General features: G+C 43.7%; 1 protein-coding gene across 1 annotated transcript in view; it reads left to right on the plus strand.

The window, feature by feature from the left end:
* The window catches only part of LOC119652111 (bromodomain-containing protein DDB_G0280777-like), a 123,518-nt gene that overhangs the window by 14,836 nt on the left and 85,682 nt on the right, over positions 1-23,000 (plus strand). Inside the window, exons 2-3 of the mRNA XM_038056051.1 lie at positions 18,026-18,287; positions 18,363-18,603. Of these exons, the coding sequence (XP_037911979.1) occupies positions 18,026-18,287; positions 18,363-18,603 (503 nt within the window). The remainder of the gene's footprint in view (positions 1-18,025; positions 18,288-18,362; positions 18,604-23,000) is intronic.

Consider the following 23,000-nt stretch of genomic DNA (forward strand, 5'->3'; position numbering starts at 1 on the left):
CACCAGTGATACCCAGACACACACTTCTTTGCAGTGCGGCTAGTTTACGGTGAAAACCTTTTTGTCACACCTTGACCCACCACACTACGGATGCATATACGAACATCGCCCTAATGATGGCAACATATATCCACATTACCACATGAGGCCTGAGTCCCCATGTCGAGGCAAAAGTCCGTCTGCACAGCCCATAAGCTGTGAGAGCTTGTTTCATCTTTACCTCAACATGTTTGTTCCAAAGACGTTTTTTATCTAGAGTGACTCCCAGATATTTCACTTCTTCGAGGAGTTGAAGGGTAGTACCCCTCATCTCAGGGAGGCAAAGTCCAACCAGTTTTCTCCTTTTTGTGAATAAAACCATTGTGGTTTTATTTGGATTAACTGATAGATCATGTCTGAGGCACCATCTGTCTATCAAATCAACGGCACGTTGTATATTCGTACACACCGTTCCAAGATCCAAGAACAACATGCACAGCCACGCCATCAGCATAAGCTTGAGCGTGTATTGGCAAATTTTGCAGTTCGCATAGTAGTGGGTCGATCAGCATACTCCTCAGAAGTGGCGAAAGAACACCTCCTTGGGGGCAGCCCTTCGTTGCTTTGACAGTCAGGTAACGATCGACATCCACCTCAGCGCACAGTAATCTCTGCGTTAGCATAGCATGAATCCACTTAATTAAAGCATCATCAACACCATGTGCTCTGGCGGCATCCCAAATTTTTGAAAAGGCGCACAGTCAAAAGCCCCTTCAATGTCCACGAACACCCCCATCGCATACTCACCATTCAAAGTTGCATCTTCTATCTTTGTGACCAAAGAATGAAGAGCAGACTCACAAAACTTTCCACGTTGGTAAGCATGTTGGTTTCCACTAAGTGGGTGTGACCTAAGGGTCTTTCCACGAATGTGACGCTTCACCAGTCTCTCCAAACCTTTCAGCAAGAATGAAGTCAAGCTGATACGTCTGAAGTTCTTTGGATTAGAATAGTCATCTTTCCCAGGTTTCGGTATGAACCTGTTGCCAAGAGGAAGGCAAGTAGCTCAGAGCAAGTCATCCTCGAAAAATATTCCTTAGAGGTCGCTCTAAATGCTCCACATCTTCCTTTACCATTGCCGGATAGATGCCATCCATGCTAGGTGCTTTGAAATGTTCAAAAGACAGTATGGCAGCTCTCACCTTTTCATGGGTAACAACCGCTTTCGCAGTGTTCCAGTTCCCCTTGCAACACTTGCGTGTTGAAGGGGTTGCAAGAACCGTCAACTCTCCCCCTACCACTTCTCTCACCCGTTTCCGGGTGGTGTACTTTCAGGAGGGTCTGTACTGAATCCAGTTATTTCGAACAGCTAACGAGTCTCTTTTATTCACGCTGTAAGTTCCTGAAATTTAACCAGTCTTCGTTCTTGTTACTTTTGCAAGCACGGTTTACAAATCGCCTGGTTGATTTCCTGAGTTTTTGCAGTTCTCGGTTCCACGGAGGAACCGTTTTACCGCTTTGGCTTCGGGAAATAGGACAAGCTTCTTCATAGCACTCTAAAAGTGTACAGTTCAGAGTTTTCAATTCATCTTCCGGCGCTAAAGGAGTCCTTAGTCGCCTAGGGAACTGTACTTTATTTCCAAGAAGTTCATTGAACTTTGCCCAATCCGTTTTCCTAGGGTTCCGTCTTTGTACTGCAGACTGTTCGCCCGTAATAGTCAGATTGAATTCTAGATATCGGTGATCTGACAGTGAGACCTCATCTAGCACTCGCCAGTGTGTAATCAACTCTAACAATTTTGAGGTACAGATTGTTAGGTTAATTACTTCGCTTCTTCTCGGTCCCACGAACATTAAGTGATGAAATCAAATAGCTTCTCCCCTCTTGGATTCCATTTGCTACTGCCCCAACAAATATGTTGAGCATTCGCAGGAGGGACCTTCTCCTCTTTTTATCCACTCCCTCTTCGAGAATAACGTTGACAATACAAGGGGCTGCAATTTTTTAACCGAGTTTAAGAGAGATCTCTCGCTTTTCCCTTCATACCCTCCTGTCCGTCTAAGGGGTAGGGGTTTGAAGATAAACCTACTCTTTACCGGGGTAGTGTTAACAATTTAAACTTTACCATGGTTGTTGTTTAGGATCTGCGGGATCCTAAGTCCCCATCCACTTGATGGTGGACCGGACTAAATGAGGAGCAACTTACTCCCTCGTTGTTTAGTCCATGGATCCCTAGTATTGGAGCGTAGCACCCCAAGCATTAAGAATTGAAAAAATCAAAAATTTGACTGACGGTTTCGTCCAGGGCAGAGGCAACTCATCAGACGCTGCCTCACCTCTGCCCTGGTGGTATAAAAAATACTTTGAGGATCCATGAATTTTAAAAGTGGGATACTACCACGAGTTTTCATTAGGTTGCTCCTACCGGGGTGTAGTTAAGAATTTAAGCTTTACTAAAGTAAGCAGTTAAATGGCACAGTTATGCACTCAAATATTTTTATATACACACAAAATAATTCGTCCCTGAATCGACGACCTTATGGTTTTCGGTTTATTTCATACAAAAGCTAAATGAAACTAGTGCAATGGAATTGACTTACAGTACACGTACGTGGGTGGAAATAATTCGCACTGTATTCTTTTTCATATAGTTAATTTACCACATGTTTGCTAGTGTTCTGTATCCCAAACAAAATAGTCAAAATCCCCATGATGTCAAATGTTCAGAGCCGCCAACATAAATACCTACACTCGGAACCCCCCGCAAGTTACGGAAATGGGACAATACTCTTCGAAAGAAAACCCGCATCTCGTCTTCAAACATAAATTGATTGCCACATCTATTCCGCTCAGAACTCCAAGAAAAGCTATCAAATTCGCACAAACAATCCAAGAAAAAATGAGCGCAGAGAATCTGACGGCAGAAGAAAGGCAGAAAAACAAAATTTATCGGTTTTCGTATTGAGAGGGAAGCGTTAAGCATTTTCCGATAATACCAGATTTAGACGAGCAAGAAGTTGCCTGGCGCTCCTGCCAAGGAGCAAATATGATTACTGGAACATATCCGAACCATCTGCGTCCACCTTATGGGGATAAAAATTGGATTTTGCCACTAGAAAAAAACGAATGGTCCTCGGTAGTTGAATTTCAGCTCGAAACCCCCAAAAGAGGTACCGAAACTGGGGATTGGATTGCTGTAAGGACACCATGCCTTACATCTACTCTCCATCAAAAATCTCTTCAAGATATTCACTCCTCGGTACGCCTTTCCTCTTCCATTAATAGTGTATCAGGTGTTTGGATAATTTTGAAAAGGCGGTGATATCGGTGGGATATCTTTTTACATTAAAGTGCGAACGTGCGAAAATTTCAATATTGAGGGTGACTTTAGAAACGGCTATGTGGTAGTCATGATCTTGGTAACCGACTTCCGGGTATTTTTACTGCTTCAGCTGTAAAATCAGCATGCAAATGGGGTGGTCTCATTTTCTTAGGATTTTCACCATCTATTCTTGTTCAGGATCAATTCCGTCTCTTGGTGCATGCTAGCTTTCCAGAATGTGATTAATGAAGTCTTCAAGGAGTGCTTCGGGAACAAGAGGAGATTAATTTCTGCTGGCAGAGTTCGGAGGGTAGAGAAATGGGTTTCATATAGAAATTCAATATGCCTATTTTCACATTTCTGCATTTCTCCTTTCCAGGGTTCGTCCCCTTTCAACTTTTAAGTTCTCAAACGAAAAGCACTTAAATTGCCAGTCATTAGGATAATTGGTTTTTCCATGTTTGGTTTTTATTCATTTGATTTATGGCGGTATGACTTTCCAAGGTTAAAAAGTGCTCAGCAGGCAACACGAAATTTATCTTCGGATTTCCTAATTACCTCTCGTTTCTTACAAGGGTGCCACAGAAAAACGAAAACAATTGTTTTCCTTCCAATTGGTGGTAATAATTTGATTTTTTGGCTAAATACATATACCGTTTTGAATTTTCGTAATTGAATTTTCCAGTGAGTACATTATCCTATTACATAACAACAAATGAGAATGTGGTTTCTCACAGTATTAACTAGGTTTTGGCTAATTAGGGGCGACATTTATTAAATCTTTGTATAAATTAAACGTTGTTAAATATTTCTATAAATCAAAGGGATAGAGTTTATAGCACAATAACGTATATAGGTAGAGAGCATTACCGGACAGAATTTCCTCTACGTTTCTCCGTCGTTCAACGAATTTTAGACATTTGAATAATGCGTGTGCCGAGCCCTTCGGAATCCCATCGCAGTTTGAACACTCAGGTGAAGTGGACAATTTGAACCCGTAGAGGTACTGACGATATCCTTCGTGACCTACGAGAAACGCGGTGAGATTATAATTGATCTCCCCATGTTATCTCTTCAGTCAGTCCACGATGGTTGGTATCAACCTGTGTGCCCATTGGCCCTTCTCTGACTGGTCATATCGCTGTTGCCATCTACTTATGGATCTCTCCCTTTCGACTTTTTAACCAAGTATTTGATGGCAGGTTTGGAACTGATGATATGATTCCCTATTCTAATGCTTCTCCTCCGCAAGTACCAGTTCAGTGCTCTTTAATCAAGCCTTAACAGCACTGTTTGCTTCGCTTGAATGTAGCCCAACATCATCGAAATGCTTTGTGATCACAACCGGTGCTATGTCATCGGCGAAACCCACTACCATGGCCTCCTCCACCAGAAGGCTGAGTACATCGTTGAACAACATGTTCTATAATAGTGGGTCTAGTTGGGAACCCTGTGGGAACCCACGGAGACATTCTATTCCTTGGGTCCATCATCGCCCTCCCCCCCCCAAGTAGGCATCGACAATAGCAGCGAGATAAATGGGAACACCAGTCATCGCCAGAGGTTTTCATTGTAGGTTCAAACTGGTCGATTTGAATGCATTCCTCACGTCCAAGGTCATCATCACGCAATATTTGCTGGTACTACCTTTTTCATTTCGGTCATATTTCGGCCAAGCCAGTAACCAGCTCAATGGCAACAATGGTTGATCAGGCTTTACGGAGCCCAGACTGTCGATCTGAAAGGCTACTCTTGGCCCTCGACAGCCGGGACCAATCTATTGTAAATTTCCCGCTCCAAAATTTTTTCACAGTATCTAGAAAACACATGGGTCTCTTGGAGAATGGTTCGTCTGGGGGTTTACCAGACTTAGGCAGTGGTATCCAGCTTCCATGATGCAGGAGCAACTCGGCGAACATGACCGGTCAACATTTCACGGCAACCTTCAGGGTCATATTCGATATGCCGTCCGGAGCTGAGATTTTACAGTTGCCTATTCTATCGCAGATCTCCATCAGCTCGTTACTGTTGACCGACGGAATTAGTGTCACATTCAGAGATCCCTGAAAGGAGTCAGTGATCCCCTATTTTCAGATGGCTGCCGCTGACAGTGATGTTGTCTGTTTCATGGGGATCGATTGTCAAAAATTCAGTTTGAGGCGCATGACGCGATCATTCCATTTTTAGACAAGTTGCTCGAGATCATTTTTGCTATTAGATGCTAGAAAAATATCATCTGCATAAAGCAGTGTATAGGGCGCTGGACGTTGGATACCCCGTGTGACAGTGTCCATAACAAAAACAAAGAGGAGGGGTGAGAGGGCATTTCCTTGATGAACATCAACAAAGACACGAAAGGTCCTGTTGCTTTTCCCGATTTTATTCCTTGCATTGCCTCTTCGACTTCAGTTGCGTTGACAGTTAAACTCTTGAATGTTTAACGTAGGTACCTGTCGTGGAGACTTAATCCTACGGTCCTCTTTAGACACAGATTGATTTCGTGACCACAATCAGGGCCCCGCTGAGACAAGCAAAAATGGTACCAGTCCACACCCAATGCATGGTTTAGCATTCATACTGATAGATGCAAGGATTACCTAAATCTCTACACTAAGGAGTACGGCACCCGTGTTGAAACGCAACAGCACGCCGAGGCCCGAAGGACTCTTCTTGCTTGAGAACAACCACAACCACCATGAAACTCCCACTAGGGAGGGGGGGGCAACCGCAAATAACCGAGCTGTCCTCACATACAACAGGAGTTCACCTGAAGTATGTGAGTCCAGGGGCTTTCCCGGTTCCCATGGTACCAGTATACCCCTGGTAATCTTTCGTGACCAATTTGCCATTTCAGATGAGTCCCCGTGCAGACTCGGGTCTGATCGCCCTGATTAGGTCTTTGGAGCATTCGCCTACTGAATCACGGCCGGCAAACCAAAGTGATTACAGCGTCTACCGGTGCCACCACTATGGAGGTTCTCCTCGGCCACTTGGTTTTGGTTTGGCCGACAGAGTTGCCGCCCCGTCTTCCTCACCGATACCTTTGAGTACCAGTTGCGCTGACAGTGAAGCCCATGGTGTTTTACGTAGGCACCTGTCGTGAGACAATCCCACGGTCATCTTAAGACACGGATTGATTTTGTGACCACAATCAGAGCCCCGCTGAGACAAGCAACAACGGTACCAGTCTATACCAAGTGCATGGCTTAGCATTCATGCTGGTGGATGCAAAAATTACCTAAATCCCTACCGAACTATGGAGTACGGCACCCGTGTTGATACGCAACACCACGTCAAAGCCCGAAGGTCTCTTCTCGCTTCAGCATAACCACAACCACCATGAAACTCCCACTAGGGGGGCCAACCGCAAATAACCGAGCTGTCCTCACATACAACGGGAGTTCACCCGAAGTATGAGAGTCCAGGGGCTATCCCGGTTCCCATGGTACCAGTATACCCCTGGTTAGGTTTCGTGACCAATTTGTCACTTCAGTTGAGTCCCCGTGCAGACTCGGATCTGATCGCGCTAATTAGGCCTTTGGAGCATTCGCCTACTGCATCACGGCCGGCAAGCCAAAGTGAGTACAGCGTCTCCCGGTGCCACCACTATGAATGAAGGTTCTCCTCGGCCACTTGGTTTTGGTTTGGCCGATAGGGTTGCCGCCCCGTCTTCCTCACCGCTACCGCTGAGCAGCAGTTGCGCTGACAGGTGGAACTGCTCCAAATGTCGGCAATGATTGTGGAAGTGGTGGATGGTGGTTGGTAAGTAAAGTACCGTTCTTGTCATTAACGCAACAGAAGTGGTCATTACGGCTTGTGGCAAGTCGATACAGATCTCTCTCGCCATCCCGAGTGTCCAATTTATCGTAAAGATTTTTGTAATGGTCCGCTCGGGTGTCAGCGACTGCTTTCTTTGCTTCCCAGTTGAGATTATTATAAATTTGCCATTATGTCAGCTGATCACACGACTCACTATTTCCCCGGATACGAACCAGACAGGTCGACCTGATGCCGAAAAAGATACCTGCTGGTAACTTCTGGATGAAAATTCATGTAACGTGCCTGCTGACGATTATATCATCATTGCCGGCGACCTTAATGGTCATGTGGGTAAAAAGGCAGACGGTAACAGGTGTCATGGAGGAAAGCGATTTGGACTTTGCGGACACCCATGACCCTGTTCTTATGAATACATGGTTCGTCAAACGATTATCCCATCTTCTTACATTTTATAGTAGGAACAGTAAGTTTCTCAACCAAAAATCGCTGGTCAATTGGCAAATTTATAAGAATGTCAACCGGTAAATAAAGAAAGCGATCGCTGTCACCCGAACAGTCTATTACAAAAATCTTTATGATAAACTGGACATTCAGGTTGGCGAGAGAGATCAGAATCCTTTTGCCAAAAGCCGAAACGAACGCACACGAACACTTCTATTGTGTCAATGACAAGAACGATTCTGTGCTTACCGACCGTTCTTCAGGTGCTTGTGAACCTCAAGAACGTTATCATAAATACGGCCACAAAAATACTTGGCCCTAGCCGCAAAAGGAGTTGGAACGGCTGGTTTGACGATGAAGGTAAGTTGGCAATGAAACGGAAAAATTCCGCATACCGAATAATGTCGCATTCTCTCGGTGAACTCGAAAAGAACAGGGAGCAACCGCACCACGCCCTTAAGTTTTAGCAACAAGTCAGCAGGATGAAGCTTTGCACACCTTGATGTTCATCCTGCCAAGATAAAGAAGGAAATCTGATTTTCGACAAAATGGGCATATTGAGCAATGGGTTGAGTATTTTGATGAACTGTTCAACAACCAACCATCGACGAGTTGAAGGTCCCGCCAACTGAAGACGACGGACAAATACAATCCTCTTTAAGTCCACCCAACTATTGGCCTATGCTGACGACATCGACATCCTGGGAAGAATGACCCGAGACGTACAAACTGCGTTTATCCAGATAGAACAGGCGACGCGAGATCTTGGGTCACACATTAATTAGGGCAAGACAAAATATATGGTGGCAACGTCAGCACCGAAAAGTAACCAACCAACTACGTCAAACGATAACAGCTATGACGATGAAATCCATGCATGGTTATTGTCAGCCAACAGAGCCTATTTCAGCTTACAAAAACTGTTCCGCTAGAAACGTCTCACTATGGGGTTAAAGCTCTTACTGGACAAGACAATGATCCTGTCTGTTTGTTGTTGACCCGAGGTATTTAAAGATCACTGCTGCTGACAGTGATTGTGCCTATTTCATGGGGATCGGTCATTAAAAATTCAGTTTTGTTTAAATTTAATCTGAGACCGTGTTTCATGAGGCAATCATTCCATTTTTGGATAAGTTGCTCGAGATCATTTTTGCTATCAGATGCTAGGAAAACATCATCTTCATGAAGCAATCTATAGGGCGCTGGACGTTGGATATCCTGTGTGACGGTGTTCATAACAAAAACAAAAAGAAGTGGTGAGGGGACGCTTCCATGATGAACACCAACAGAGACACGAAGCGGTTTTGATACACCCGCCATACTTCGAACTTTCCTTATCGGATCGTGGTAGAGGAATTGAACCAACCCCACGAGTTCTTCTGGCATAAAGTGTTGTCGTAAAGCATACCAGATGAGTCCGTGTGGTACACGGTCAAACGCTTTCTCTAGATCCAGAAAGGCAATGTAAAGAGGGCTTCTCACGATGTTTCTCCATGAGTAACCGCGCAACGCGTATTACGTCAGTAGTTCCGCAGTTCTTGACAAATCCGGTTTGATTCACGGTTATTTCAACGATCTCGCTAATACGGTTGTCAAGAATGCGTTCAAAAATCTTCATGGTATGTGAGTAATCGGATCGGACGGTAATTTGAACATTCTGCTGGTCTAGCTTTCTTTTTCCATATTGGAATTGTGGTACTTTCTTGCCAGTCAGATGGTGTTTTTCCTTCCTGAATAACTCGATTAAAGAATTGACTGAACCACTGTGTTGGGTCTCAGTTCTCCACTTTTCAGAGTTCAGATGCGATGTCGTCAGGTCCTGTTAGTTTTCTCGATGTCATTCCCTTCATTGCCTCCTCGACTTCAGTTGCGCTGACAGGTGGAACTGCTCTAAATGTCGGCAAAGTTTGTGGAAGTGGAGGAAGCGTTTTATAGTCGAAAATTTTTTGGTAGAGGCATTTTTTTTCATAGACTTCCACTTCAACATCATCATTCCAAAGGCAAGTATCTCGGGGTACATCACCCGGCTTAGCGACCTCGGGGGTACATTACCCGGCTTAGTGACCTCGAGAGCTGCAGAAGCCACTTTGTGGATCGTGTCTTTCATTTGGTTCCATGATTCTTCCACATTCGTAAAGGTCGGTAATCGTGCGAGTGAAATCATTTCTTCCTTCTTCTCACGAAATCGCCACCGTTTAATGCGCCGCGGGCCAGTGCTTTTTTGACGCTGTTTTATCGGTGGAATCAACAGCTGATGTTGAGGTGCGATGGTCTCATAGGGAACGACTTGCAATCAGTGACAGTGGTAAAATGTTGGCGTCTTATGAGAATATAATTGATTTGCGTTTTACTGTTTCTACTATTGCGCGCTCCGAACCCCTTTCCCCCATGGCACCTGTTACCGTCTGCCTTTTCACCCACATGACCATTAAGGTTGCCGGCAATAATAACATAGTTGTCAGCAGGCACGTGATAAGTTTTTTCATCGAGAAGTTGCCAGAGTGCATCTTTCTCGGGATCAGGTCAGCCTGATACGCAGTGAAGAAGTGAATAGTGCGATCAGATAATATAATGATGAGCTTCATCAGCCGATCATCAAATCGTTCGACTTCTTTAATGGCATCACGGAAACCCTCTCAGATGGCAATGCCAACACCATATTGAAAGTGTGTGCTACCAACATAGAGAAGGTTATAACCGTTTTTACCGCGTTCGCGTTCTATGTCGCAGCTTTTGGCACCAGACCATCGGGTTTCTTGCAGAGCGCAAATTTCAATGCGCCTTTTCCGAAAGGGTCTTGCGAGTTCCTCGGTCTTTCCAGTTAGTGTACCAACATTTAGCGGACAGACACGTATTTGTTTTGTTCGGACTAACTTGCTTACGTTCTGACGCCGTCCACGCGTTAAGAACCCTTACCCATGTCTCAACAGGACCGGGGCCCGTCCTGCCGCGTCGACTGAGGTGGACGCCCTAGTATTTCTCCGAGGTTTGTAACTCAATCATCGTGTTTGTAACGACATGAGAATAACGAAGTCCAAAAATTGACTGGTACCTCTAATATAATGAAACAACTGAAAAAGGTAAAGTCAAATGATTTATTAACATGGAGGATAACCTGCTTAATGGTATAAGCCACAGAGAAACCCAACCAAAGTTCTAGAGTTGACTACAGGGTCTTCTCCATGTAAAAGCGAATATCAAATATGTAAAGAAAGCTCCTGCATGGGGAAATCGCAGTCGTAGTTGGGCGAAAGGTGGTCTTGCTGGCCATTGAAATGAGAAATAAAGTGCCGACCTTTTACGAATTGCCGGCATAATTTCATTTAAGATACATATAGAAAATGTGTATACAGGGGTGTATATAACTTATAAAAAAAAAATGTCTTTTTGCATTATTTTTTGTATCTCCTTCTTTAATAAATTTGTGTAGGATCCGTAAATAAATGAATTTGAAACTAAAGCTAGCCAACCATTTTCGTGTCTGAACTTGATGAGGAAGAAGGTTGTCTTTTGGTCAGCGATTCTTGGTCCCTAATATCTCATCTTCCTTACGTATTATTCATTCTACACATAAAACATTGAATATAAACAATATTGTTTTCAGAAATTGTCCGTAACTAAAGTACTTTTGTTTTCGCTCAATTTCCCAAAATAACGGCTTGTTATCTCAATCAGCTAAGCCAACAGAAAATCTCAGTTTACCTTAATTGAAAAATAACATTGCTTTGCAGAAGTGAATGGAACCGGGAGCAAAAATAACATGCTGGACATACATCTGGATAATTGAGTCTACCTGTGTTGCATACATTTGGAAACGTCGCTCCATGCATACATTTTCTTCCTTCCAAGCGAATACAGTCGCGAAAAGCACTCATCTCCCTTATTACCTGTGTTATCGCACCTAAATTGACCCTTATAACATTCAACTAATTTTTGAGCTGGTTCCACAGTGAACATTGTTAGATATAAGTGCAGCTTCATCAGTGAGCCTATTTCATTTGTATATAGCACTTTATAGGATACTACGTACACACCGGTATATGTAGGTTTAACATATTCTCGACTTTCTAATGACAACCGCTGTGTGTTGAAATAGTTGTGGGTGTCGCAAATTAGTATATGCTTATATATATAGGCTAGAATGTAAGCAAAATAATGTATTCCGTCATAGCTGATCCAATACTTGTAAGTATTGCACAGTGCAGGAAGCAGGGATACCGATACTCAAGCATTCGCGCAGACTGTCCTAACCAGTTGAAAAACCTGTCTAAAACGCATTTTGACTAGAGTTGTAAACCATCAGGTGAGCAGTAATCTTATCCTCGAAGCCACGATAAAGTTTTCAAATGAATCTATTTTCACCCAGAAAGAATTTCCTTCTTTAAAAACAAAGCAAGTCAGAATACCGGAAATTTTGTGATCATCTTTACAGTTGGGTTGAAAAGTTCGTAGGATAACATAGAAAAACAATTCTTATTGATAAAATTTGACTTTGTTATTCAATATAGTTGCCTTCAAGGGCGATACAACGATTATAGCTGTCATACAATTTTTCGATACAATTTTTATAGTACAAGTTGTTTTTAGCCTTAAAATAGGCCTCAGTTTCGGCGATTACCTCTTCATCAGCGTTAAATTTCTTTCCAGCGAACATTCTCCTGAGGGTGAAGAAGGAAAGTCACTGGCGTCCAAATCTGGAGAATATGGTGGATGCGGAAGCAATTCGAAGTGATTTTGCCACCGTTTTCATTGATATGTGGCACGGTGCATTGTCTTGATGGAACAGCACTTCCGTTTTCTTAAAACGGAGCCGTTTTTCGGCGATTTCATCCTTCAAACGTTCCAAAAACGCTACGTAATAGTCGCTGTTCGACGACATCCGCATCCCAAAATACTGATGCCATAGCCTTGCCAGCCGACTGTTACATGTTTGCATGCTTTACATAATGAAGTCATGTTTCATTCATTGTCACATATCGATGCATAACTTCGGGTTTTTTATGGAGGAAGAGCTTCAAACACTGCTCAGAATCATCAACTGTGGTATTGTGAGTTCGTGCGGCACCCATTTTGAACAATGCTTTCGCGTACCCAAGTATTCATGCACGAAATGTCCAACACATTCCTGTGATATCTTTAGAGCCTCAGCTATCTCAATCAATTTTTCTTCCTATTCATCCATTTTCTTCAAACTAACAAAAGTTGCTTCACTCAAAATGCTCTATACCACAAACTAATAGTTCGGCAGTTGTCAAATTTGTACACGTATCTTTTGAAGAATAGGGTTCACCAAAAATCATATGGATTTAATACTAGTAGCGTCATCTGTGTTTTGGCGTATAAACTTTATGTTGGAAACTTCATATATTCCCAAACTTTCAGATATACGTATGTATATATTGCAGACACAAATAATATGCTCATCCTAAACAAACATATACATTTAAATTGATAGCACGCATCCGAATATTTCCACTTCGCTGCAGGCGCCAAAGCCGTATCCTTACATATGTAATTGTACCGCTGATACTAGCGTAGACATATCCATCTGGATGCAACACTGAACGCAGAAAATTGATGTGGCTAGTCGGTTTCGATCGCAGGGTGAAGGCGCTCTCATCACGCGCTGCCTCGCGCCTCCACCCTGAGGAGCAGCGTGACTGAAACTGGTTACGGATGATATTTTACTCTATTTTTGTTTGATTCATAACTCAATAATAATAATAATAATCGTTGGCGCAACAATCCATATTGGATCAGGGCCTTGGAGTGTGTTAGAGCACTTCATTCAAGACCGTAACGGTACACTACAGGATTGCAGTACCCTGTAGGAGGCAATGGGGTCAGCATTGCGCTCACCCGAGATTATTACACTGATTTGGCTCAGGTACTCATTCACAGCTGAGTCAACTGGTATTCGGCAACAAATCACGATACAAATCCGATTGCCACCAGTGAAATTTGAACCATGATCTTTCGTACGACAGCTTTGCGCTCTAACCACTCAGCTATCCGGACACTACCACTACAACCCGTTCTCTCTTCTTTAAGAAAAGCTTCCCTCGTGTGGATTACCCCTCCCGCCTCCGCTTTCTAAACCTTCCCTTCCTACAAGAGCGTAGATCCTATCTGGATCTATGCACATTCTTTAAACTTTCCTCGGGCCTGATGGACTGCTCCGCCGCTGACGAGATCACCTGCCGTCCTGCGTCTTATAACACACGTAACGCAGATATTTTCAACGTGCCTTTCGCGGAGCTCGAAGTCTATGTTCATTCCCCGATTCCCAGACTTTGCTGAAATTATAATGCAAAACAGCTTGGTCCTTTTAACTTCCCTACTTTAAGTAGTTTTAAACGTAGGATAAGTTTTTTGCTTTCTCCTCCTCCTGAGGACAATAATTAATTGGAATTCTCTCTGTTTGTTGTCCGTTAATTAAATAAATAAATAAATAAACCCAATAAGGGTATGAATTATTGTTGTCCCAAAACTAGTTTCATCTAATACAGCAAACACACCCTAAGCCCGCTTCTGAGTCCTCACACCCCTGTGTTTCACCAAATATAAGAGAGAGAATCATTTCCGAAAAGTACTCATTGAGCCCTTTCGTTTGATATTCTATCGCATATATGAGGGGCCCCCCTTAAACCCAACACAAAATTATGCCAAAATGTTATGCCATTGTGTGGAGCGGTTTACTGACCACATATTCTCGCCAAATTTCGTGATGTTTGCTCTAGCTGTTCTGGACTAAATCTCGTTGACAGACGAACAGCCAAACACTGAATCGATTTTAACACCGTTTTGTTTCACACAAAACCTTAAAACGCAATTTCTGAATGAGAGAGAATTTGTTATTCATGCAAATTATTTTTCAGGGAATATAAATATTACATTAAAATTAAATGTAGTATATAATGTATCATTTATGTACTCCAAAGGTTTTCAATCAAATTGGTAAATTTGCCTTCCATTCTCCGCGGTCTAAGTGTTGTATAGGTCCCAGGGCGAAACGTGAATTTGTACACACGATGGAACATAAAACCTGGGAAAGGCCTGCTGAGCCAACTATAACAGCCCTACTACAAAATCCTATCTCCAACTCCACGTGGCGATCGCTGAGATTTTTTCCTTAATGAAAAACTGCAGACGGAGAAGGATGTAGGCAATTCTATGGCACCTCAAAACCAAACAAATTATATCAACTGGTCCTCAAAGTTGGGGGCTGGGTATGGCTGACAACCCTATACCGAAAACTGAAAGTAGCCACGAAAGGAGTCTCGGATTTTACAGAATGGGCTAGCCGATACCCTGTCCCAATATAGGACTGATGTAACAGCGTTGCAGGAGATGCGTGGGACAGAGACTGGTTCCCTGGAAAAGAGCCACTACACTGTACATTATAGTAGTAGTAGTTCCTCAGGCATTCAAAAAATGAAACCTGCAGTTATCGGGTGAATAAGTGAATGGCTATGCATTCGGCGGCAGGCTCATTAACCTTCATCTTCATACAGAGGAGACTACAGAGTCAGAGAAAAGTAATAGAATATACCCTCGAAGCCCTGCCTCACATATGATATCAAAATCACACTTGGAGGTTGTAATAACCAGGGTCAGTAGGGACGGAGCCTGTATACAAGCGATACGTTGGTTTCCATGGCTTACACAAAACTACCAATGGCAAAGGACTGAAGACTATCCAACTAACAGTGACGCACGAAATGGTTGTTGGAAGTACCTGTCTTTTACGAAAAGTGGTACACAAAAATACGTGGATTTCTCCCCGGACGGAACCACTTTAAACCAAATTAACCACGTGCATATTGAATGTAGATGAGTCAACGGAAGAATTGCAAAAGGATAATCAGCAACATAAGTAGATTATTTTACCTCGACGAAGTCGGTAAAATTTGCGGGAAATATTACCTGCGCTACGCTTTCCGGCTCCTACGATATATACGCCTGAGCCAGGTGGATCAGCAATTGTCTTCAAATTCTCACCGAGCACCAATTATGGGAATATTACTTTGCTGAGTATTATCTATAAGATATCCCCCGCTATTTCTTTAGACCGGATAGCCGCGTATGCCCAGAACGGCATCGGCCCACACCAAAGAGGCTTCACTCCAGGCAAATCAGCAACAAATCAGATTTTCTCTCTGCGGCAAACGATGTAAAAACTGTTGGAATATGGTTATCAATTGCATTAGCTTTTCATCGACTTCAAGGCCGCTAGGGTTAAACTGTACACGGTCATGAGAGGATTCGGTCTCCCAAGGAAACTTATAAGATTGACTAGGCTAACCCTAACCCTGAGGCACCGTCCTCTTCAAGCCCACTCAACTACAGCGTGAGATCTTAGGCTTCACATTAATGAAGACAAGACGAAAGACAGCAAAGTCAGCACCAAAGAACAAATAAGCGACAACATCAAATCGGACTGGTCAAATGAGAACAATAAAGATAGGAGACCACAAATTTGATACCGTTGATAATTTCTACCATCTGGAGTCGAAAATCACAACCGATAACAGCTACGATGATGAAATCCGCGCACGGTTGTTGTCAGCCACCCTTGTGTACAAGGTTGTTACAAAAAGTGTTTCACTCGAAAAGTCTCACATGGGGGTTTTCTATACAAGACAATGATCTTGCCAGTCATCAGGTATTCCTCGGAGACTTAGCTTCTTAGCAAACTGCGAAGTCTTGGCCGCGTTCGAGAGAACCATCCTCAAAAGAATTTTGGCCCCCTACATGAAGATGGACAATTCCGTATCCTACATAACGACGAAATTTATCCGACTCAATATGTTTCGGTGTACGGGTAATTTAAATCGTATGGGTGAGGATGATCTAGCTCAGAAAGTCTATAAGGCAATATCTATGATAGAAAAAGGAGACGAAGTAGGCCCTGCCGCAGATGCGGCGATGGCGTAGGCCAGCACGTAGACAGCTTTTAGGGACATCGAATTGGTGGACCTTGACCTGAGCCGGGATGTTTAGAATTTCCTACTAAGCCAGGCCTAGAGTTGTTACGCTGTTGATGATGATAATTCTCACAAATCCTTCAATACACTATAAATAATAATAATCATTGGCGCAACAATATAACTGAATCAGGGCCTTGGAGTGTGTTAGAGCATTTCATTCAAGACCATAACGGTACAGTGTAGGAGGCATTGTGGGTCAGCATTGCGCTCATCTGACATTATTACCTTGATTTAAATCTGAAACTTGTTTCACAGCTGAGTCGTCTGGTATCCGACATCCAAGATGGATATTAATAACGAGTAGGCTTCTCGTTTTGCAGCACTGACTTGGATTTTACTAAACTTTGGAGTAAACTCAGTTCTTTTTGGTCCTATATTTCTGCAATGTTCATTTTTAGAATACGGAATGCAATTTTGCGTTTTACTTTCATAAATAATGCGTGCCATGTAAACCCACAACAACAAAGCCAGAAGCTGGGCGAATAAATGAATGATTTTTTTACATAAAAATATTTGAGTGGACATTTGTCCCATTAGTACGTATTACGTAATGTATATGTATATTTTGTATCAGAATATTCAATTTCGCGAGCCACTGACATTCCAAGTCTTACAATTTGCCCTGAAGCGACAATTTTAAGCTCTTATAACTTTTGGGTTTTTCAGTTAATTTCTAAAAATTAAAGTATCGGCATGTAGGGTATTTCGGAGCCCAGGCAGCTTCACCTTTTTTTTCAGAATTTTCGGTTGGGTTCTAAGAATGGGTCCGTGAAAGAAATGACAACTCTCTAGCCCCACCATCCCCCATTAAATGTCAGAAATAACACCAGCTTTTAAGAGTACTAATGGAGACCTTTCATTTGATATCCCACGTGTGAATAAATTAAACTCCCCCTTTTGCATGTTTGAAGACCCCCTCCTTCCTTCCATGTAGAACGATATAGCTCACACTCTCACCAAATTTGGTATTACGTGGTAGCAAGCGCGAATCCGGTGTCGGGAGGCTTATGACGGCTATCGCAAGTTGCGTACTCCTCACTTGGGAACCAGTTTCTGAGAGACTTATAACTGCGGAATTTCGGTCCAGGTTAACAAAGTTTTACTCTGATTTGACCCAGGTACTCATTCATAGATGAATCGGCTGATATCCAGCCCCCAGTCACGATACCAATAGTTTAGTGAGATTTGAACCACTACCTTCCACTGCAATCGCCTAGCATTCTAATTATCAAGTCGTCCGTATATATAGCACCTACATCCTTGGTTAATACGCAGTTCGCTCCGAGACATCGAAGCGAGCGGACGTGTCCGAGAGGAAATTAGTGTGAAAATTAATAGTCGTGATCGTACAGTGCAGTGGAAGCAGACAAATAGTGAAATTGAGAGAAATTGGATAAAGAAGCAGATACTGAAGGAAGTATCGTTCCACGGTCATTATACAGTGCATCTCAATGTTATTGAGACACTGTATTGTCAATCGAAATAATAACTATTGTCATTTTATCTTTACAGTGAAGTACGAAGAAGTTCATCAGCCACGCAGGTCGGGCTTGGGGACAAAATGTCCGCCAAGAGGAGCAAAGTAATACTCCCGGGAGAAATGTCATCCGAGGAGGAGGGAAATACGGGCCCCGAGGAAAACGGAGTGACTTCGGGTCTGCTAAAGGAAATAGCAGACCTGAAAAACGAAAGAGCAGCCATGGCTCATCAATTAGAGTGCCAGCAACTACTCATCAAACAACTACAACAGCAGTTGGCGTCGTTGGAAGAGACGGTCCGCTCTGGGCCGGCAGCAGTGCAGAATAGACAGCAGCAGCAGCAACAACAACAACGTGAATTGCAACAACAGCAGCAGCAACATCAACAACCACAACAACATGAATTACAACAACAGCAAAACCTGGAGCACCATGAAGCCATCGAGATGGACAGCGTGGGATCATCTGCAGCCTATCCAGAAGTCATCATTGACGAAGGCGACCCCTTCAACTTCGTCCGGAGGAGGAAGCAGAACAAGGTTAAAGTTAAGGTTAGTGCGAAAGTTGTTAACGCTCCTAATCAGTCTACCCCCTCCCAAGTTCCCCAACCTAGTAAGTCAAAAAAGACACGAATCCCCGCTATAACTGGGTACGGTTTGAACGTACCATCTTTCTTAAAACTTTTGAAGAATAAGGGGCTAAAAGCGTCCCTTAAAAATACGAGGGCTGACAGGACCCTCATATTCACGGAGACGGCGGAAGATCACGGTAAGGTCTTCGCGCTCTTGAAAGAGCAAGGGCTCAACGCCACTACTAGGACGCCTCCCTCTCTTCGCACCCAGTCTATAGTTATCCGCGGACTCCACAGGGAAACGGACCCCGTGGACATCCTGGAAGAACTGAAAACCGACCATCCGGAATTCCAACTGAAGACAGTTGCGAATCTCATTACGCGCAGGGACAAGTTTCTGCACAGCGAAAACCCGGCCCTCCCGATGAAATCTCAATCGGGATTATTCATCGCGACTTTCGAGCCCTCCCAAGAGCTCAACGAGGTGATGAAGGTAAAATATATCCTTCATCAAAAGGTAACCTTGGAGAAGGTCAAAAGCTTCGAGGAAGTGCAGTGTTTTAACTGCCAGAATTTTGGGCACATCGCCCAAAATTGTTCAATTGTGCACAGATGTGTTAGGTGCACAAAATCCCATCCTCGCGGGGAATGCGGAAGAGAAGCGACCGAAGGGCCTCTTTGCTGCAACTGCGGCCAAGCTGGCCACCCAGCGAGCTATCGCGGGTGCCCGGCCTACAAAGAAATGGTAGCCAGGAAGGAAGCTGCCAAACAAAGACGAGGCAATGAAAGTTCCCGAGCCAAGCACGCAGTGACACAACTGTCACAAAGCTTGGCCAACCCTAGCGTATCGTACGCTCAAGCTGCCAGAAATGCTCAACCAAGAGTGGCAGCACAACCTGCTCCCATCCCCGCACCAAACGCCTTCCGTGAATTGGTGCAATCTCTCGCATCGGCCTCAACTAATGAGCAGCGGCAATTCGCCGCTATAAAACTCATTATGAACCTATGGAGTTAAATATCGTCACCTTTAACTCCGCGTCCCTGATCTCACACGCCCAACGTGCCACTGCCCAAGTGTTGATTGACAGTCTGAAAGCAGACTTCTATTGCGTTTCAGAAACGAAACTAAACAGCAGGCATAACGTGCAATTCACCGGGTATAATATTATCCGGAATGACAACAACACTGGCGCTGCCCTTTTAGTCAGGAAAGACTATGAATTTGAGGAAATCGTCATTGAAAACCTGCTGACCTCTTCCGCCGCAGCGGCAATAGTAAAAACCACTGATGGTAGACGGATTTTGGTAGTTTCCATCTACATCAAATGCAACTCTCGAAATGAGAAACTGGGACAAGATCTTAAGATCTTGGGCAATCTCCAGTTAAAATACAAGTACCTCATTTTCGGTGGCGACTTCAACTCTAGGCACACCTCCTGGGGCGATACGGCAGTAAATAAAAATGGGGAAACCCTGCTTAAATGGATCCAAGACCCTTACTCGCCAGCCTATGTCGATTTGGTCTTGCCAGATTCTCCGACAAGACCCAGTAGTCAATCAACCATTGACTACTTCCTCCTATCTGAGGAAACTTCCCTGAACTTTCAAGTGATATCGTGCACTACTCTACCAGGCATGTCTGACCATTTCGCAGTGCAACTTAAACTGTCCTCGTCCTCCCAACTGCGAAAGCGAGTGATGACCACCGTAAGGTCCTTCGCCCACACTGACTGGGACAAATTCAAGTCAGACCTTGCACCAAGGCTGAACTTGAAAAAACTCGCAACTGACCGCAATCTATCAGACATGGAGATCGACGAAGCCATCACCTTGGCCACAGATGCCATTAATACTGCTACACGCAGAAACACAAGGCTTATCAAAGTCGACGAGTTACAATATAACTCAGTCCCTCACGATATCATGCTCCACATGAAAGTCAGGCAAATATGGCGTAGGAAACTCAAACGGATTTTCCACAAACTCGGAAATAAAGTTAATGCTGAGTATAAAGCATTGCTTTCCCGGATTAATTGTCTGAGTACAATAATTCGGCAAAGAGTGGCGAATTTCCGCAACAAAGAACTGACAAGGAAATTAGCAGATATTAAGCCCGGCCCAGATATGTTTCAGCATATCAACAGGCTAACCGGCAAACATAAGTCCCGCAATATCGCTCTCTCCAAGAACGGGGAGCACATCTGCAGTGACGCTAGGAAAGCGCAAGTTCTCGCGGAATCTTTTGAGACTCAGCTCAATTCCCCTCCGCCTCAAAACAACCCGGCTATATCATCGATTGTTGATTCAACAATCAAGGCCTTCGCCTCTGAGAGCTCCAAGAAGCTAACAAAATTCACCACAACCAACACCTCAGTCAAGCCATCGGAATCGCAACATTTTCTGAGTTTACCTCAACTCACCGACTTAACCAGAAACCTCAACGGTAAAAGGTCAGCCGGGCCTGATGAAATCCCGAACTTCGTCATAAAGAACCTCCCCAGAGCCTCACTGAAGTTTTTATTAGCAGTTTTCAACAACTGTATTAATAACGGCTACTTTCCATCCACATGGAAAGTGGCAAAAATTATTGCGATCCGAAAGAAAGGAACCTCCAACGAGCCAAGCAATTTTAGGCCCATTTCCCTATTATCCAACCTTGGCAAACTCTTTGAGAAAGCATGGACAATTGGGCTAGTCCAGCATTGTAATCTCAACAAAGTTATCCCTGACCACCAGTTCGGATTCCGCTCTAAACACGGAACCCAGCACGCGCTGAGCTACCTACACGACACTGTCGTCTCAAGACTTAACGTCAACAATAAACCCACAGTAGCATGTGCGTTAGATTTGGAAAAGGCCTTCGACTCCGTGTGGGTAAACGGACTTATATACAAATTGATAGATAATGACTTCCCTGTCCCGATAATAAGACTTGCGTTAAGTTTCTTCGAAGATAGGCACTTTTATGTCAGCGTGGGGAATGAATTCTCCGATCTCTTGCCGGTAACGTCGGGTGTACCGCAAGGATCCATTTCTGGGCCAACTTTCTACAACATCTTCACGGCTGACGTTCCGATCCCCGATGACGGCGTTGAACTCATCCAATTCGCCGATGACACGCTTATCTTCGCTTCGAACCTCCACCCCAACAGGGCAGCCAAAGCGGTTGAGAAATACATTGTAAATCTCTGCAGGTACTACCATAGTTGGGGAATCAAGATTAATGAGGGAAAAACGCAAATCTGCACCTTTAGGAGAAAATCTAGATACTTAGGTTCTAGAGGCATCCATAGGAAAGCTAAACGCTTGAAAATGAGAATCGGGAACACCACAGTGAGCAGATCTACTTCGATCAAATACTTGGGAGTAACCCTGCATGAACTCCTCAAGTTCAAACCCCACCTTCAGCTCGCTATCAGCAAGGCACGCGGTGCAGTCAGTAGCATCTACTATCTTCTTCGCAAGACAGTAGGTCTCAGCACCAAAACCAAACTGACCCTGTATAAGGCCCTTATAAGACCCGTTATCTGTTACGGAGCACCAACTTGGATCTCTTGCTCCAACCAAGCAATGGCAAAATGCGAGTCATTCGAACGCCGAATCCTTAGACATTGCACAGGCTTGTCTTACAACTGGAAAACAAAAAAGGTCGGCAAAAACGCCGAAGTGTATAGGCGAGCCAAAGTCAAACCACTTCGAGAATACGTTCTCACACTAATGGAAAGGTTCTTCGAAAGAACGGAGGACCACCCCAATCCATTAATTCGGCATCTCTACCAACAGGGTAAAACCTCCCCATTGGCCACATTCTTAAGGCCCTGCCAAATCGTGAGTTCATCCCACAGACCCAAAATCCGCACCCTTTTTGAAACTCCCTGCCTGGTAGGAGTGGATAGAGGTTAAGCACAGGAATTGTAATGTGCTTATTGTAAATATTAGTTAAGGATTAATTATGTTAGATTAAGCTAGGTTAAGTTAAAATAAGTTAGGTTAAGTTATATTTAACTAGGTTAAGTAAGTAAAATTTCACCTTCTCGCGCCTTTAGTGCGGGCGCAGTTCTTTTAAAAACAAAAAAGCCAAGATCGTAACAAAAAATTGTCAAGATTCATGTATATAAAGAAAAATATACAAAGTAAAGTAATTCACAGAGAAGGTCGGGTTGGCCAAACAATGTAATAGTCACCCGTTTGATAGAATTAAGATCAATTAGCTTTTATTTAGGCTAGCATTAAGTAACATTGTCTAGTTGTAAGCCACTATCTAAATAAATTGAAATTGAAATTGAAATTGGTTAATACGACCCATTTTTCTTTTCGGATATGGACATGAACATGGAAGCAACGCTTTTTAAGTAGTAGCGAGTTACAGACTTCGAATCCACCTGTGACTGTAAGCAATCAAGTCGCGGCCGACGAGAATTTTTGAGGCTCTCCATGA

This window comes from Hermetia illucens, chromosome 3 (assembly GCF_905115235.1).
Source record: "Hermetia illucens chromosome 3, iHerIll2.2.curated.20191125, whole genome shotgun sequence".
Taxonomy (NCBI): Eukaryota; Metazoa; Arthropoda; class Insecta; order Diptera; family Stratiomyidae; genus Hermetia; species Hermetia illucens.